General features: G+C 43.2%; 1 protein-coding gene across 2 annotated transcripts in view; it reads right to left on the minus strand.

Annotated features, from left to right (window-relative positions):
• FSHR (follicle stimulating hormone receptor) overlaps positions 1–13,769 on the minus strand; it is a 281,173-nt gene that overhangs the window by 33,761 nt on the left and 233,643 nt on the right. Inside the window, exons 7-8 of one of the 2 annotated variants that reach the window (XM_075535759.1) lie at positions 7,713–7,781; positions 7,532–7,606 (exon numbers count right to left, since the gene is read on the minus strand). In XM_075535759.1, coding sequence (XP_075391874.1) covers positions 7,532–7,606; positions 7,713–7,781 — 144 coding nt within the window. The remainder of the gene's footprint in view (positions 1–7,531; positions 7,607–7,712; positions 7,782–13,769) is intronic. The other variant, XM_075535760.1, reaches the window with a different exon arrangement.

The raw sequence follows: 13,769 nt of genomic DNA on the forward strand, positions 1-13,769 counted from the left end.
ACGATCAGAAGGGCCACAAGTGAAGCTACGTTACAGAAGACTATTCGATGTCCATGGGCAAGAAGACAGCATTGTGACAATGCTAATGTTTCCCCAATCAATCTACAAATTGAATGCAACTCCAATTCAGATTCCAACTCCATTCTTTTAGAAAATGGAAAAACCCATGATGAGCTAAATATAGAGAGGAAAGAGACCTAGAGCAAGTAAAGAACTTCATAAGAAGAACTGGGAAGCTTTTCACTACTCGACCTCAAAGCTATAGTAACCAAGCTATACTAGTCAAAACAGCCAGGGCTGTACAATGATAGGTGTAAATACCCACCAATGGAATAGAGTAGAACACTCAGAAATATTTCATCCACCTACAAACTAATTGTCTTTGACAAAGGGTCAAGTAACATTCTATGGGGAAGACATCGTCTCTTTCAACAAATAGCACTGGCAAAATTGAGTATCCATCTGCAGGAGAACGAAACAGGATCCATACCCCACCTTATGTGCAAAAACAAATTCAAGGTGAATTAAAGATCTATGTGTAAATCTCAGTGTTATAATGATCACGAGTTAGAAAATATGGGCAAACGTAAGGGTTCTATTTCAGGGCACAGATATTGTCTGTGTTAGCCAGGGTGCTCTAGAGAAACAAAACCAGGACACTTATGATTTATATACATACATACATACTACATACATACATATATATGTTTATACAGCGAGAAGGAATATAACAGCTAATTAGTCCACACAGCAGTCCAGAGAGCTCAGTTCAACTCACTTTAATGCAACAGTTAATATACTGGAAGTCCTTCAACTCATGTGGGCTGCTGACCAAGGGAAGCCGACAGCAAAGTCTTCCCTCAGGCAAGGCAGGGAGAGTGTGCCTGCTGGCAACAGATAGTGGGGTGGGTCATCAACAGTCGGTAGCTCAGGATCTTAGCCAGGCAGGCCTTGATGGGATCTGGAACTCAAGGACAGTGGCAGGATCCACTAGCCTCAAGCTCAAGCAATGTATGCACCAGAAGCATGGCTAAGCAGGTCTAGGAGGAGCCTGAAGCTCTAGTGACAGGATCCATTGGTTGGCTTGGTCCACAAGTAATGTAGTGCACAGGTTGAGACATAGAACTAGCTAAAGCAGCAGCACTCTGCTCTGATCACCAAGGAGCGATAGGGAGATGGGATGCCAGCTGTCATATTTATTTTGGTCATGCTTCAATCACCCTGTGACCCATCCAAACTCCTCCCACATGCTCCCATTGGCCTAGTTGACCAAGAAACCCAACTAACACTATTGAATCTTAAAAAGGTGAACACAATTAGTAGAAGATAAAATAAATGACTAGACATTTATGTACATCAAAACATTTCATTAAAGAGTAATATGAAAACTCATAGGCGATGAAGCAATCTTTAGCAATGATAGAACAGATAATGACTAATCTCTAGAATCTATAGACTATTGCAATACCTCCACAAGAAAAGAACACTCTAATTAAAAATTGGGCAAAGTACTTGAACAGACAGTTCACCAAAAATTACAACTAAATTAGCTAATAAACATATGAAAAATACAATCATTAGCCATCCAGGAGTTGCAAATCAAAACAATGTGAGCTATCACTTTACACCAACAAGATGATCCAATTAAACCAAGAAACAGAAAACCATAAATCCTGAAGAGGAGGCATGGAAATTTTAACCTTTATCCACTGGTGGTGGGATTATAAATATGCACAACCATCAGGACAAGCGATATAGTACTCCCCCAAGTAACCAGAAATAGGAATTCTGTATGATCTAGCAATGCCTCTGCTGTGTGTATACCCTAAATAACTAAGAGCCGTAATGCTGCAAAGAGACAGCCGCACTCCCATGTTCGTTACAGCACTGTTCACAAAAGCAAGAAGTTGGAACAAGTCCAATGCCCATCAGCAGAAGAACGAATAAAGAAGCTTTGGTACATACACACAATGAATTTCTATATTGACAAAAGACCAGTGATGTACCAGGAAAGCCCTAATGACATGGATGAACTTGGAGAATATTATGCTGAGTGAAGTTAATCACAAGAAGACAGATATTGTATGAGACCATTACTGAATGTGTAAAAAGCAACACAAACATTCACATACTAAAGGGACAGACTTTGGAGTTTGCCTAGGGAGGGGGGTTAAGGTGAGAAGAAGCAACAAACTAGAAGACTGACAGGTATGGACTTGGGCGAAAGACAGGATGGAGGTCTGTAGGAGGGAGAAGAGAAATTAGGGGAGAATATTGTGAGAAGATAGAGGGGAGGCAGAATCGATGTCTCATTTGAACTGTGTGTTAATCTGGGTAGACTAGAGAAACAAATTCATAAACACTCATAAGCGTGTAAGAGAGAGTTTTATATCAAAGAGTAATTGTATATTGAAAAATGTCCCAGCCCAGTCCTGATGTAGTCCGTAAGTCCAATATTAACCCACATGTCTACTACTAGTCCACAAATTCCTCGTTAGACTCACACAACCATGCAATAATGCCGAATGCAGGAAGATCACAGGCCAGTGGGTAGAAAGTCCTGTGAATCCAGTGGCAGTGGAAACCTCTCAGTGCTGGCAGGGGTCTCCATGTGGCTCCTCCAGCTCCAGGGCTCTGGCTCCATCCGTGTGTCTTCATGTGGCTTGTCAACAGGAATGTCTCACAGGGAGTGGAGCCGAGAATTCCACCTCCGGTGAGCTATTTATCTCCTTAGTGCTTCCAAATGAGGCCACCAGACTGTGACCTGACTGATAGGCTACACTCCACCCCTTCACTCATAATCCTCTCAAGTGGGCATCGGAGTATGATATACAAACTGTGAAATTCAGAGCTGGCAATCTGAAATGGAAATCCCTCATCTAATTCCCAATAAAAAATTCATAAAAATCAAGATGAGGATGGTGAGATGTTGTTTCCTGTAGTTTGAGCATATAACGAGGAGAAAAAAACGACAAAATACTTGATAAAGTAAAGGGCAGGTTAAAATAAAATTAAAAAAAGACCCGTAAAGAAATGGTGTGACAGTGGCTGCAACAATGGACTCCAACATAGTGTCGTGAGGATGGTGCTGGATCTGGCAGGGCTTTGTTCTGTTACACATGAACTAGATACAAGTTGGAACTGACTCGGGCAAAAAACAGCAATAGCAAATTGCTTACACATTGTTGGGATTCTTGGTTTGGCGATGCAAAATAGAAAGGGAGGCAGCAGCTGGTAAGATGATGCTGAGTCAGGAGACGCAGGAGTTAAACACCGCTCCTTGCCCCATTTTATAAAGTGTGTTACAGCTAGTGCCACAAATTTGATTTGAACAATTTCTATTTTTCCCAGAAAAGATGTTATTACAGGTCAATCATTTCCATAAGTGAGAGCACATTTCTGGTGCATACTACGCTGACAGATGGCTAGAAGACCTCTCTTTCATGATCCCAGGCGGGATAAAAAGGCAATTTACTATCTATAGGACTGTGGGTACAGCGGTTTGGAAGAGAATCATTCTTATACAAATAACTCGGTGTTTGAATCTGAACTATCAAATGAATCTGAGCTATAGCCAAATCAATTTGATAAACCATCAGAATATGATTGTACTGGCTCCAGCCTGTAAAGGCAATGCATTAAAATCTCCCCACAGGAAACAGTTTCCCAAGGAAACAGCAATTGCTCAATTGCTTAAAAAAAAAAAAGAAAAAGCTCAAGTGATTTCAGAATATCAGGTGAAAACACAGATGGCTACTGATGTTCAAGGTCAAGACTCATGAGGAGGAAACCAGGAGGCTGGGCTATTCCTGTGAAATTCAATGGAGCTTGTCTGTGTGCTCCTGACTTTCTTTCTCTACATCAATTTCAATTTGCGATGGCACATCTCACCCTTGGCCCCTCAGAGGCTCTGTATTCTTCATTCAACTTGAGAAGTTGCCGTCTAGAAAGGGGGGTGCCTTACTCTGCACTTTCTTAGGGTCCCTTACACAAATCTACTGAGAACATCTCTCCGAGCCAGTGGAGGAGGGGCTCCACCGTTATCTTGTAGAGGAGAGGTTTTGAAACCAGGGAGCCTCCCCAATCCCCATCATTGGTTCTAGAGCAGCCAGTGATTCTCAGAGGATTCCAGACCAGCAGCCGTGGCTGCTGGGAGATTAATAGAAATGCCAAATCTTTAGCCCCTCCTGATCTGTAACCCGTGGAAGAAGAATCTTCCTGGATAAGGACCAGTTAGCTGAGCTTATACAAGCCCCTTAGGTGATTTTGATGCATGCTCAAGTTTAGAAAAATTTTCCTAAGGCAGGGATTGGAAAATTGTGACTCTAGAGCCATAAAAGGCTTTTTCAGTATGTACGCGTGGCTATAAAATAAAATTGAAAAAAATTAAAGCAATTTAGATTAGCCAGGTGAATTCTCCTCAGGGATTTACCCTCCATTAAGGAAGCCACCTCACCCAAGATTTACTCCTTTCCCCAGGGACACCCTACATCCAGGGGCTCTCTCTGCAGAAGCAGAACAAACAGGGCCATCCTAATGCGCGAGTGTCCCATGGGATTGCCTGCGACTTCTATTGCTAATTCACCGCAATCTGGCGACTTCCATTTAGCACGCCTCAGTCAGCTTCCAACATGCAAATCTCCACAACGCTGTCTGCTTTTGGCGGGGAGGATTCATCCTGCAGCCACAGCACCAGCAGGAACAGCATTTGTTGTGGCGTGCACACACTCCTACCCCGACCCATTGACCCTGAGTATCTGAGGTGACCTCATCGTGTGCATATTTAGGTAAGCAGTTCTCATTCTGAGACTTATCTGGTGCTGGAACATCAACTTGCAAAAATGGGATAGGCCATAAGCCCATGTCAGTAAGCTGAAGGGCTGTAATAACATCTGTGCATGAACCCGAAAGCCACAGAAAGGGAAGAATGTTGTTAAAGTCCTCTGTCCTTTTGCCCTGGAGGGGTGGAGGAGGGAACCCACAGTTAGAGACTCGCCTCTTGGCCAGGTATGACACCTCTCTCCTTGGGCATGAAGATGGAAAGGTCTGAGGTTATATCCTCACTCGCGTCCCTTCTCACTCACGGGAAGTATTTCATACCTCCTTTAGGGGGTTCCGAAAATTGCATTCACTCATTTCTAGCCAGTTATGTTTCTGTGGTATAAGGGATGAAGCAGCGTGCCTGTGACTCTTGAATCCTTGGGGATGCATCCTTTGGAACGGCTTCTGAGAGTGACATAACTCCTTTGGCCCGGATTCATAGAGGGGCTGGCTGGGGGATTAATGCTTGGTGTTCTTCCAGCAAGCTACTTTAGAGATACACCGTGCTGTGCTTCAGCCTGGGACCTGCCTAGGCAGCCCCAGGAGACATGCTTCCGGGCCTGTTGGCAGATCATTTGCGTGGGTTCTTAGGCAGGGGGTTGGTGCTTATAGCTCTTTTTCACATGGAACTCAGCGCATAACCAATTGCCAAGGGCCTTGTGAATAATTTTAGATGCTCACACTAACATATTTATATGCCTTAGGCAACAAGGTATTGTGGAATGATGTGGAACCCGATTCTGTCTTCGCTCTGCTACATACTATGGTGGTGTGATGTTTAGTAACTCACTTCCCTGGTTTCTTCAGATACCCGAGGAACCAGTTGAAGGCCCTGGCCAACTGGAATATGTTCTCTGGAGCAGATAGTGGGATAGACCCAAGCTGGCATCAGATTTAGGTCTGGTATGGAAACAAACAGGAGGCTTAGCCATGAACATATAGAGGGGCTGAGGAAATGCAGAACCTTAGATAAAAACAAAAAACTATGGTTCTGTGGATCAAAGACATCAAAAATACGTTCCATATTGTCTATATTATCTTCCAACCACTAAGAATGGGGTACAGGGTCCAATAGACATTCTACGAACTCCTCCTACACAAGTGTACCGACAGCATGCTCAGCTCCCTCCAGCCCCTACGACCGTCTGCTTAGGACACCTGAGCACCAATCATGGCCTGATCCAGTCAGCTGTATATTCACTATTATCTTACTCATCAGAATATCAGCTTTCTGTGCTTACTATTCTGTCTTCAGCACTATAACAGCGAATGGCACAGAGTGGTTGTTTAATAACTACCTAATGAGTGGATACATTTTATTAATCTTCAAATAATATTAGGAGGTAGTAAGCTTCAAACAATACTAGGAGATAGGCATGCTCATGAATATTCAGACGGTCAGGGAAGACAGTGAAGAGGAATTTGGACTTGGAAAGATGAGAAGAGAGTGGTCCGTCACTCATGTCAGTAGAGCTGTGGGGAAGGAGGAATCAGTGATAAAAGGAGGGGTGTGAGGCCCCGGGTGTGAGGCACTGAAGGCATCGCAAGGGATTCTGGAATCAAGGCATGTGTAGGTCACTGGATTGAGGAAGCATCTAGATCATTTAAAAATAATAACATTTTATTGTGTTCTCAATGAAAGTTTACACAACAAATTAGGTTCTCCCTGGACAATTTACACACGAATTGCTCCATGCCATTAATTATATTTTCCACAACGTGTCAGCATTCTCTCTCATTGTGTTTGGGCTGTTCCATGATCTCTAGTTTCCCTGCTGCTTATCTTCTTGTCTTTGCTTTTTGAGTAATTGTCCAACTTTTGATCTCCTGTGGATGGACGTTCCATGGAATGCCGTACTCGTGGGCACTATCCTTGATTTTGTGATTCGATCTGTCATTTCAATAAAAGGTGAATTCAAGTGAGGTTCAGTTCAACGTTTAAAGAGCATCTTGGGGTGGTAGTCTCCGGAAAGTTTCTAGTCTCAACATGTTCAATAAGTCTGGAGCTATTCTGAATCACACCTTTTCCCTGTTTGATCAGTGCCCATGTATTGGGTCCCTAATAAAAATGATCAGTAGTAGTAGCCAGGTATCTGTTTTCTGGTCTCAGGGTAGATGAGGTTGTGACTTGCAAAGACAGCTATAGGGACTGATTTCTTCTCTGAGATGTTGGTTTGAAATGCTTACATGATAAGGAGGGAGCTTTGTGCTTTTCGTTGGAGAAATGTACAGTGGAGTGGCTGAAAGACTGTGCTGTGGGTCAGACTTGTTTGAGTTTAAGCACCTTCTCACAAGCTTAGACGTCGCCATAAGGGAGTGAACTTTGATCTCTCTCCAGCCTGAAGCACAGAAGTCCTACCTTTACTGAGACGTGTTCTTCAGCCCATACCCTTGGGCCTTCAGGGAAGCCAATGTTTTCTTCTGTAAAAGGGGAACACTAGTTTTTACCATAGACCCAGAGGACTATTGGGAAGATTAAACTAGAAAATACGTTTTAAGATCTTAGAGCCCTGCTAGCTGCGAATCAGCACGGCATTGTTCCTGTAGTCATCTTTGCACATGATCGCTGGCCTTGCCTTTGAAGTTTCCCTGAGCTGAATAAAGTGGATGTCAAGTTCACGGGCCTGCACACGTGCTTGTGCACGTGCACGCACACACGAGCGTGCGCGCACACACACATACACACGTACACAAATGAGAAGTTACTCACAGAATGATGGGTCCAGAGGACCCTTGGAAAACATCATTTGGCATTTCTTCCAAATTATTGTTGTCACTTAGGTTCCTGAGGAATGAGGAAAGGAGAGGCGGAACAAAAAACTCCATAAAACTTTCTGTTGCCAGAGCCCCTTCCCGCCGAACGGTTTGGAACCACAGTCAAGGGCACTTACAGCTCATCCAGCTGGGTTCCATTGAATGCACAGTCGTGTATCTCTTGAATCCCATTCTTATTCAGCCATCTGAAATAAAAGGCCCATTAAAAAACCCAATAATCTCACATGCAAACAATACAGGACTTCATAATTGGAAGCAATGGGGCAAGGTCAGACAGCACAAGTTAGCAACATAAATAAAACAGCACCCTGCTGGCTGGGGGACAGGTGGGAGGGAGCCTGATTTATAGTTGTATATAACCTTTTATGACTTTTGAAGTCGGAAGTATGTGCATATATTACCTATTCAAAGAAATAAATGAAATAAAACATTTAATAAAAGGCACACTTAGGCATAGCTGTCTAGAACCTTTATGGTCTTGGCACATAGTATCCTGAAGGCAGAAGTCCTACAAGTATTGACAAGTATTTTTAAGACTAAAAAAGGATATTGGTGTCACCTTTTGCTAAGGCCTTAAAGCCTTTCACCCATGCTCTCCCACAACAGCAGGCCTGGCTGTCATCGAAAAGTGATCTAATTAAGCTGTCAGACAACCTGAACATCTCGTGTGACCTGTAAGGGCCTGCTTATTGGAGGTTTGTGGCGGTGGCTCCAGGTTAAGCCCAAAAGGCAGAGAAATCAATTATCGAGGCTGTGGTCAGGACAAGGCCGGGAGGAGGCTCAGATTTTCATCCTGTGGGTGCGCAGGAGGTCAGGGGGCTGACAGTGCCACTTCGCTCCCCTTCCAGGTGGATCTGAAACCGCGAGCAACTATCTGAGGTCGGGGGATCTCAGCCCCCAGATCTTCTGACCATCTGCTCCTGGTTTGCTGGCAGGCCCACTGCGTTTACAAATCATGTTGTTCTAAAGGTCATCCAGAGAAGTAAGTGCCTGCATTTTCAGTACTCTGACTACCTCGTAGGCTGGGATCAGGAGCCAGCAGAGCACAGTGCTCTGGTTTGTCCTCTTGGAAGCCAGTTAGGTGAACAAAAAGTTCAGAGTGAAGCAAGGAAAACATCTGAAAACATGAGCAACCAGTGATGGGGCTCTGAGAGCACAGAGGAGTACCCGGGTGGCACAGACATATAAGTACTTGGCTGCGCACTGAAGGCTGCAGGTTCTAGCTTATCCAGAGATACTTCAAAGGAAGGAATTAGTAACCTGCTTGTTGTTGTTGTTGTTGTTGTTTTTATAATAACACAAACAACTGGGGATTGAAAGAAAACCCTATGGTCACCATTAGGAGCAAACTCAACCACATCTGGTAGTTGATAGCTATAGACTAAAGAAGTGGCTATCCCCCCCCCCCCAAAGACTAGGACCCCAACTCACCCCAAGAAAGCCTCCCAGCCCATCATTTCTTCTTTCTTATTGGCGGGGTGGTTCCAACATAGAGATAATTGGGGGGCAGCTGCCGCTGACCCAAGAGATGAGGACCCCCATCAGGGTTGGATCAAACATAGGGTTGCTAGCTTTTTTGGTGAAGGTCCAGATAGGAAATGTTTTAGATTTTGTGAGACACAAAATCCTATATAGTCTCCTCAAAAGGTAACACGGAGACTTTTCTACAAGTATTTATATGACAAGTGATAAAACACATTCTCCTTGAATTTTTATTGACAATAATCCATATATACTATTAATAATTGAGTAGTGAGTTTGGGAGGGGTGGGGCTACTCCAGCTCGACTATTAATAAGAACAAAATCTATTTGGGGGAAAGAAAATCATTTACTTAATTTGGGTTTGAAGTTAGTGTGTCCTATTAACAAATTCTTTGTACATGTTTATTTGAAAACAAAACAACCAAACAATCATAGTTCTTGGACCATACTTCCAAATCCAAAAAACCAAACTCATTGTCACTGAACTGGTTCCGATGCATAGTGAATTCATGGAACAGAGTAGAGCTGTCGCCTGAGTTTCTGAAACTGTAAATCCTTATGAGAGGAGAAAGCCTAAGTTTTCTCTCAGATGAGCTGTTGGTTTTGAACTCAGGCCTTGAGGATAGCAGTCTATTCTGTAACCCACTATGCCACCAGTGCTTATGGCCCTTCATCTAACACAGAGAAACTCAAATCTGTTGCTGGCTGGTCAATATGACCACTATATTGTCAGCCCTTTCTTCTGCAATGGCAGCACCTGCATTTGAAGCGCCAAACTTTAGGTTAGCAGCCAATCACAAAACACTAGTGCTACCTAGGAACCTGTAATGTAATAGAGGGGGCATGCAAAACCATATTGGTTTCAAATGTTTTTCTGTAGAGCAGATAATGTATGTCCCTCACAGAGACCTTGCTATGATTAATTAAAAATACAGGCTAACTTAAAATGATTATTTCCTTCTGAATTGCCCTTTTACTTGTGTATTTTTTTTAGGTCACTAGATGCTATCATATGGGGAGAGAAGGTGGCAATTTTAGTGTTAAAAGTGGAACAGGATTCAAAAAACAAATTTATCTCAGGATTCCTGTCCGCCAATTATGCTAGTTTATTGTGCTCTCAAACTACTCAACACAAAAGACAGGCATTTATGAAATACAGTCCTCGTCCCCACAGAGATATAGAGCCACATGAAAGACAAATGCTGCCGCTGCTGACAATGACAACAACAACCCGGGCTGAGCATCAGCGAAGGAACCACTGGATTGTTCATGGGTTTGCTTAGACATTTGTGTCACAGGGACACAAAAACCAACAAAACCAACAATGAATTCACTGAACAGATATTCGGGGGCCTAAAAAGCTGAGCCTGCTTTTATCCTATAGAGCAAAGGTGCTGGGAGGACCTGGTGCCTTAAAGATCTTAGAGGACAGGCAGAGGGTGGACGCCAACTGAGGAAGAAAGGAAATATGCACCCAAAGTGAGCCTCTCTCACGGCCAGTAGGCCAGTGGGTGTGCCGGGCGCTGCTATGAATGAGTCCTCATTTTCCATTGTCTAAATTGTGCTCTTCTGAAGGCTGGTCATGGTTAGGTGCTTGCCTCCTTTAGAGTTTCCTCTTGCCGGGCAGAGCTGGGGCAGGGAAGAGCTTGGGCATCACCCTGTGATCGACTTTTATGACTTTCTGTGTCATTAACCAATTTTCTGGTAATTCTTTTCTTTTAGACTGTTTTAAAATAACAATTCTATCCATCCATCCATCCATTTTATAGAACATGGTTTCAGGATTTTGAAAAATGCCAATCGATAGAAAGCTTTTTAGTCATCAGTGCCATTTGGCCAGGCTACTTATTATTTTATTTTTTTATAGTTTCGGAGTGCATACGGAGTCCCTCTTAGGAGAGCATGCTCCTATAGCACCCAGTCGAAGGACAATTGAAGCGATAAGCTGCGTGGAGTGTAAATCTCCTGATTCTATTATCTATGGATTAAGGGCCCTCAGAGGTGAGAAAATAGATATTCTCACAAACGTGAATTTATCCTCAGTGGCATGCCCAAGAAGCGTTGACTCTTAAAAGAAAACTTTTCTCAATTGGAAATTATTTTGCTAAATCCCGAGGACTCCCATAGTGTTCTGGAATGGGAGTCAGGGAAAAGCAGAGGAGCTCTAGTAGGGCAAGGAAAAAGAATTGATGTTCAGGGCCCAACTCGTATGTGCACAGGTTTATTTGATTTAAAAGATGTGCTCCAGTGTGTCTCTGCAAGCAGCGGACGACGGCAGGCACATCCACTCCCAGCAACACGTGTGTCTTCATCTCATTAAAGTGCCTTGAAAATAATCCAAGCTAAATGGCGGTTTCCAAGGAGATCTGCTGGACCAGTTAAATGTAAGACAGAGTGGTCAGCTCAGAAGGTTATAGTGACTGCTTTTATAAAATTCCCAGGGGGTAATATCCATAGGTCGTGGGGGGGCATATTATGAAAAAGTCTTAAGAATGTTGAAAATTGCATAAAAGGAAAAGGTATGTGCCCCTGAGTTCCCCCCTCTCCCCCATCACAGCAATGGACCACTCATGCTTTAAGGACAGCCAAGGCTGTGAGAATTTTCATTGGGAAACCTTACCACATCTAGCCCTGATCTTGCCCCTTCAGATTTCGTTCTGAAATCTGACCCTGGAGGGCGTCAACACCTGCTGTTTTGGATGTGGTGTGCATCAAAGAGCACATAGTTCTATGGGGTAGACCTAGAGATGGACACACCTCTCTCAGAAGCATATACACCTTAATGGAAGGGATACAGAAAAACAATAGCTTCACACTTTGAAAATTTTGTTTCTTAAATGTTTTTACAATTGTGCAGCAAAACCTTTTCATTTACCCTCCTAGGTATGGAGGGTATGGATTTGCAAGACTACATCAGAATTTCTAATTTCCTCAGCTCTTTGTCTCCAGTTGTGTTAGATGTCTTGCCTTCTGTCTTATGACCTGAATGAAAAGTAAATCTGTTAATGAGTAAAGCTGTGAGAATGATGTTGGCACACTCCCAATGAATTCTATCTCTTGGATGCAAAGACATTTTCTTAATTATTAATAAATTTGCCATATTATAACATTAATTTTCAATCACTATCCTTCGAAATGATACATACGTTCAGAGTAAAATTTTAAGTCGCCCAGATACAGCAGATTCCTCTCATCACTCCTTTCCCCTAAGGCTCCCAGCTGGGCACCCTTTCTGTGCTGCCTTTGTTTCAGAACCTCTCTGGTCAGCAGGACACAGGCCATCACCAGTTCCCAAATGCTTCCTGTGTACATATGCATTCAGAAATACTTTCTTATCAAGATGATGGTGCCCGACTATCAAATGATATAGCATCTGGGGTCTTAAAGGCTTGAGGATAAACAAATGGCCATCTAGCTGAGAAGCATCAAAGTCCACATGGAAGAAGCACACCAGCCTGTCTGACCACAAGGTGAAGAAGGGACCAGTTATCAGACATCAAAGAACAAAAAATCATATCGGTGGGTGCCTACCTTCCCAATATGATCACTGAAGACAAATGTGTGCATAAGCTAGCGTGGTGAAGAAAGCTGATTGTGCCTGGCTATCAAAAGATATAGCGTCTGGGTCTTAAAGTCTTGAAGATAAACAAGCGGCCATCTAGCTCAGAAGCAACAAAGCCCACATGGAAGAAGCACACCTGCCTCTGTGACCACGAGCTGCTGAAGGGATCAGGTATCAAGCATCAAACAACAAAAAAATCATATCATTGTAAATGAGGGTGAGTACTGAGTGGAGACTCAAAGCCCATCGGTAGGCTACTGTACACCCCCTTACAGAAGGGTTGTGGGGAGGAGATGAGCCAATCAGGGTGCAGGGTAGCAATGATGAAGCATATAACTTTCCTCTAGTTCTTAAATGCATCCTCTCCCACCACTACTATCATGATGCCAATTCTACCTTACAAATATGACTAGACTAGAAGATGTACATTGGTACAGATAGCAACTGGAAACACAGAGAATCCAGGACAGATGACTTCTTCAGGACCAGTGGTGAGAGTGGCGATTCCCGGAGGGTGGAAGGAATGTGGGGTGGAAAGGGGGAACCGGTTACAATAATCTACGTATAGCCTCCTCCCTGGGGGATGGACAGCCGAGAAGAGGGCAGGGGGAGATGTCGGACAGTGTAACATATAACAAAATAATAATAATTTATGAATTATGAAGAGTTCATGAGGGAGGGGGGAGGGAAGAGAGAGGGGGAAAACGAGGAGCCGATATTAAGGGCTCAAGTAGAAGACAAATGTTTTGAGAACGATGATGGCGACAAATGTACATATGTACTTGACACAATGGATGTATGTATGGATTGTGATAAGAATTGTATGAGCCCCCAATAAAATGATTTTTAAAAAAGTAAAAATACTTTCTTCTCGTGGATTATTCAGTTTCCTCTGCATGGCCTTTGCCAATTTTCTGGCTAAAGCGCATTCATCTTTTAAAGCTCATTTTAATCACAGCCTCTTTTTTTTTCAATCTTCTTTCCCTCATTTAATTCTTCCTCCAAATATAACACGGGATGCCAGTCAGAATAAATGATTCCTCTGAACTCTTAAAGTCATTGTTTATTCTTTTATTTTGCACACATTTTACTCTGGTTGTATTTTAATTAGTTTGTTTCTTTCTTTTG

This window comes from Tenrec ecaudatus, chromosome 17 (genome assembly GCF_050624435.1).
Source record: "Tenrec ecaudatus isolate mTenEca1 chromosome 17, mTenEca1.hap1, whole genome shotgun sequence".
Lineage (NCBI taxonomy): Eukaryota > Metazoa > Chordata > Mammalia > Afrosoricida > Tenrecidae > Tenrec > Tenrec ecaudatus.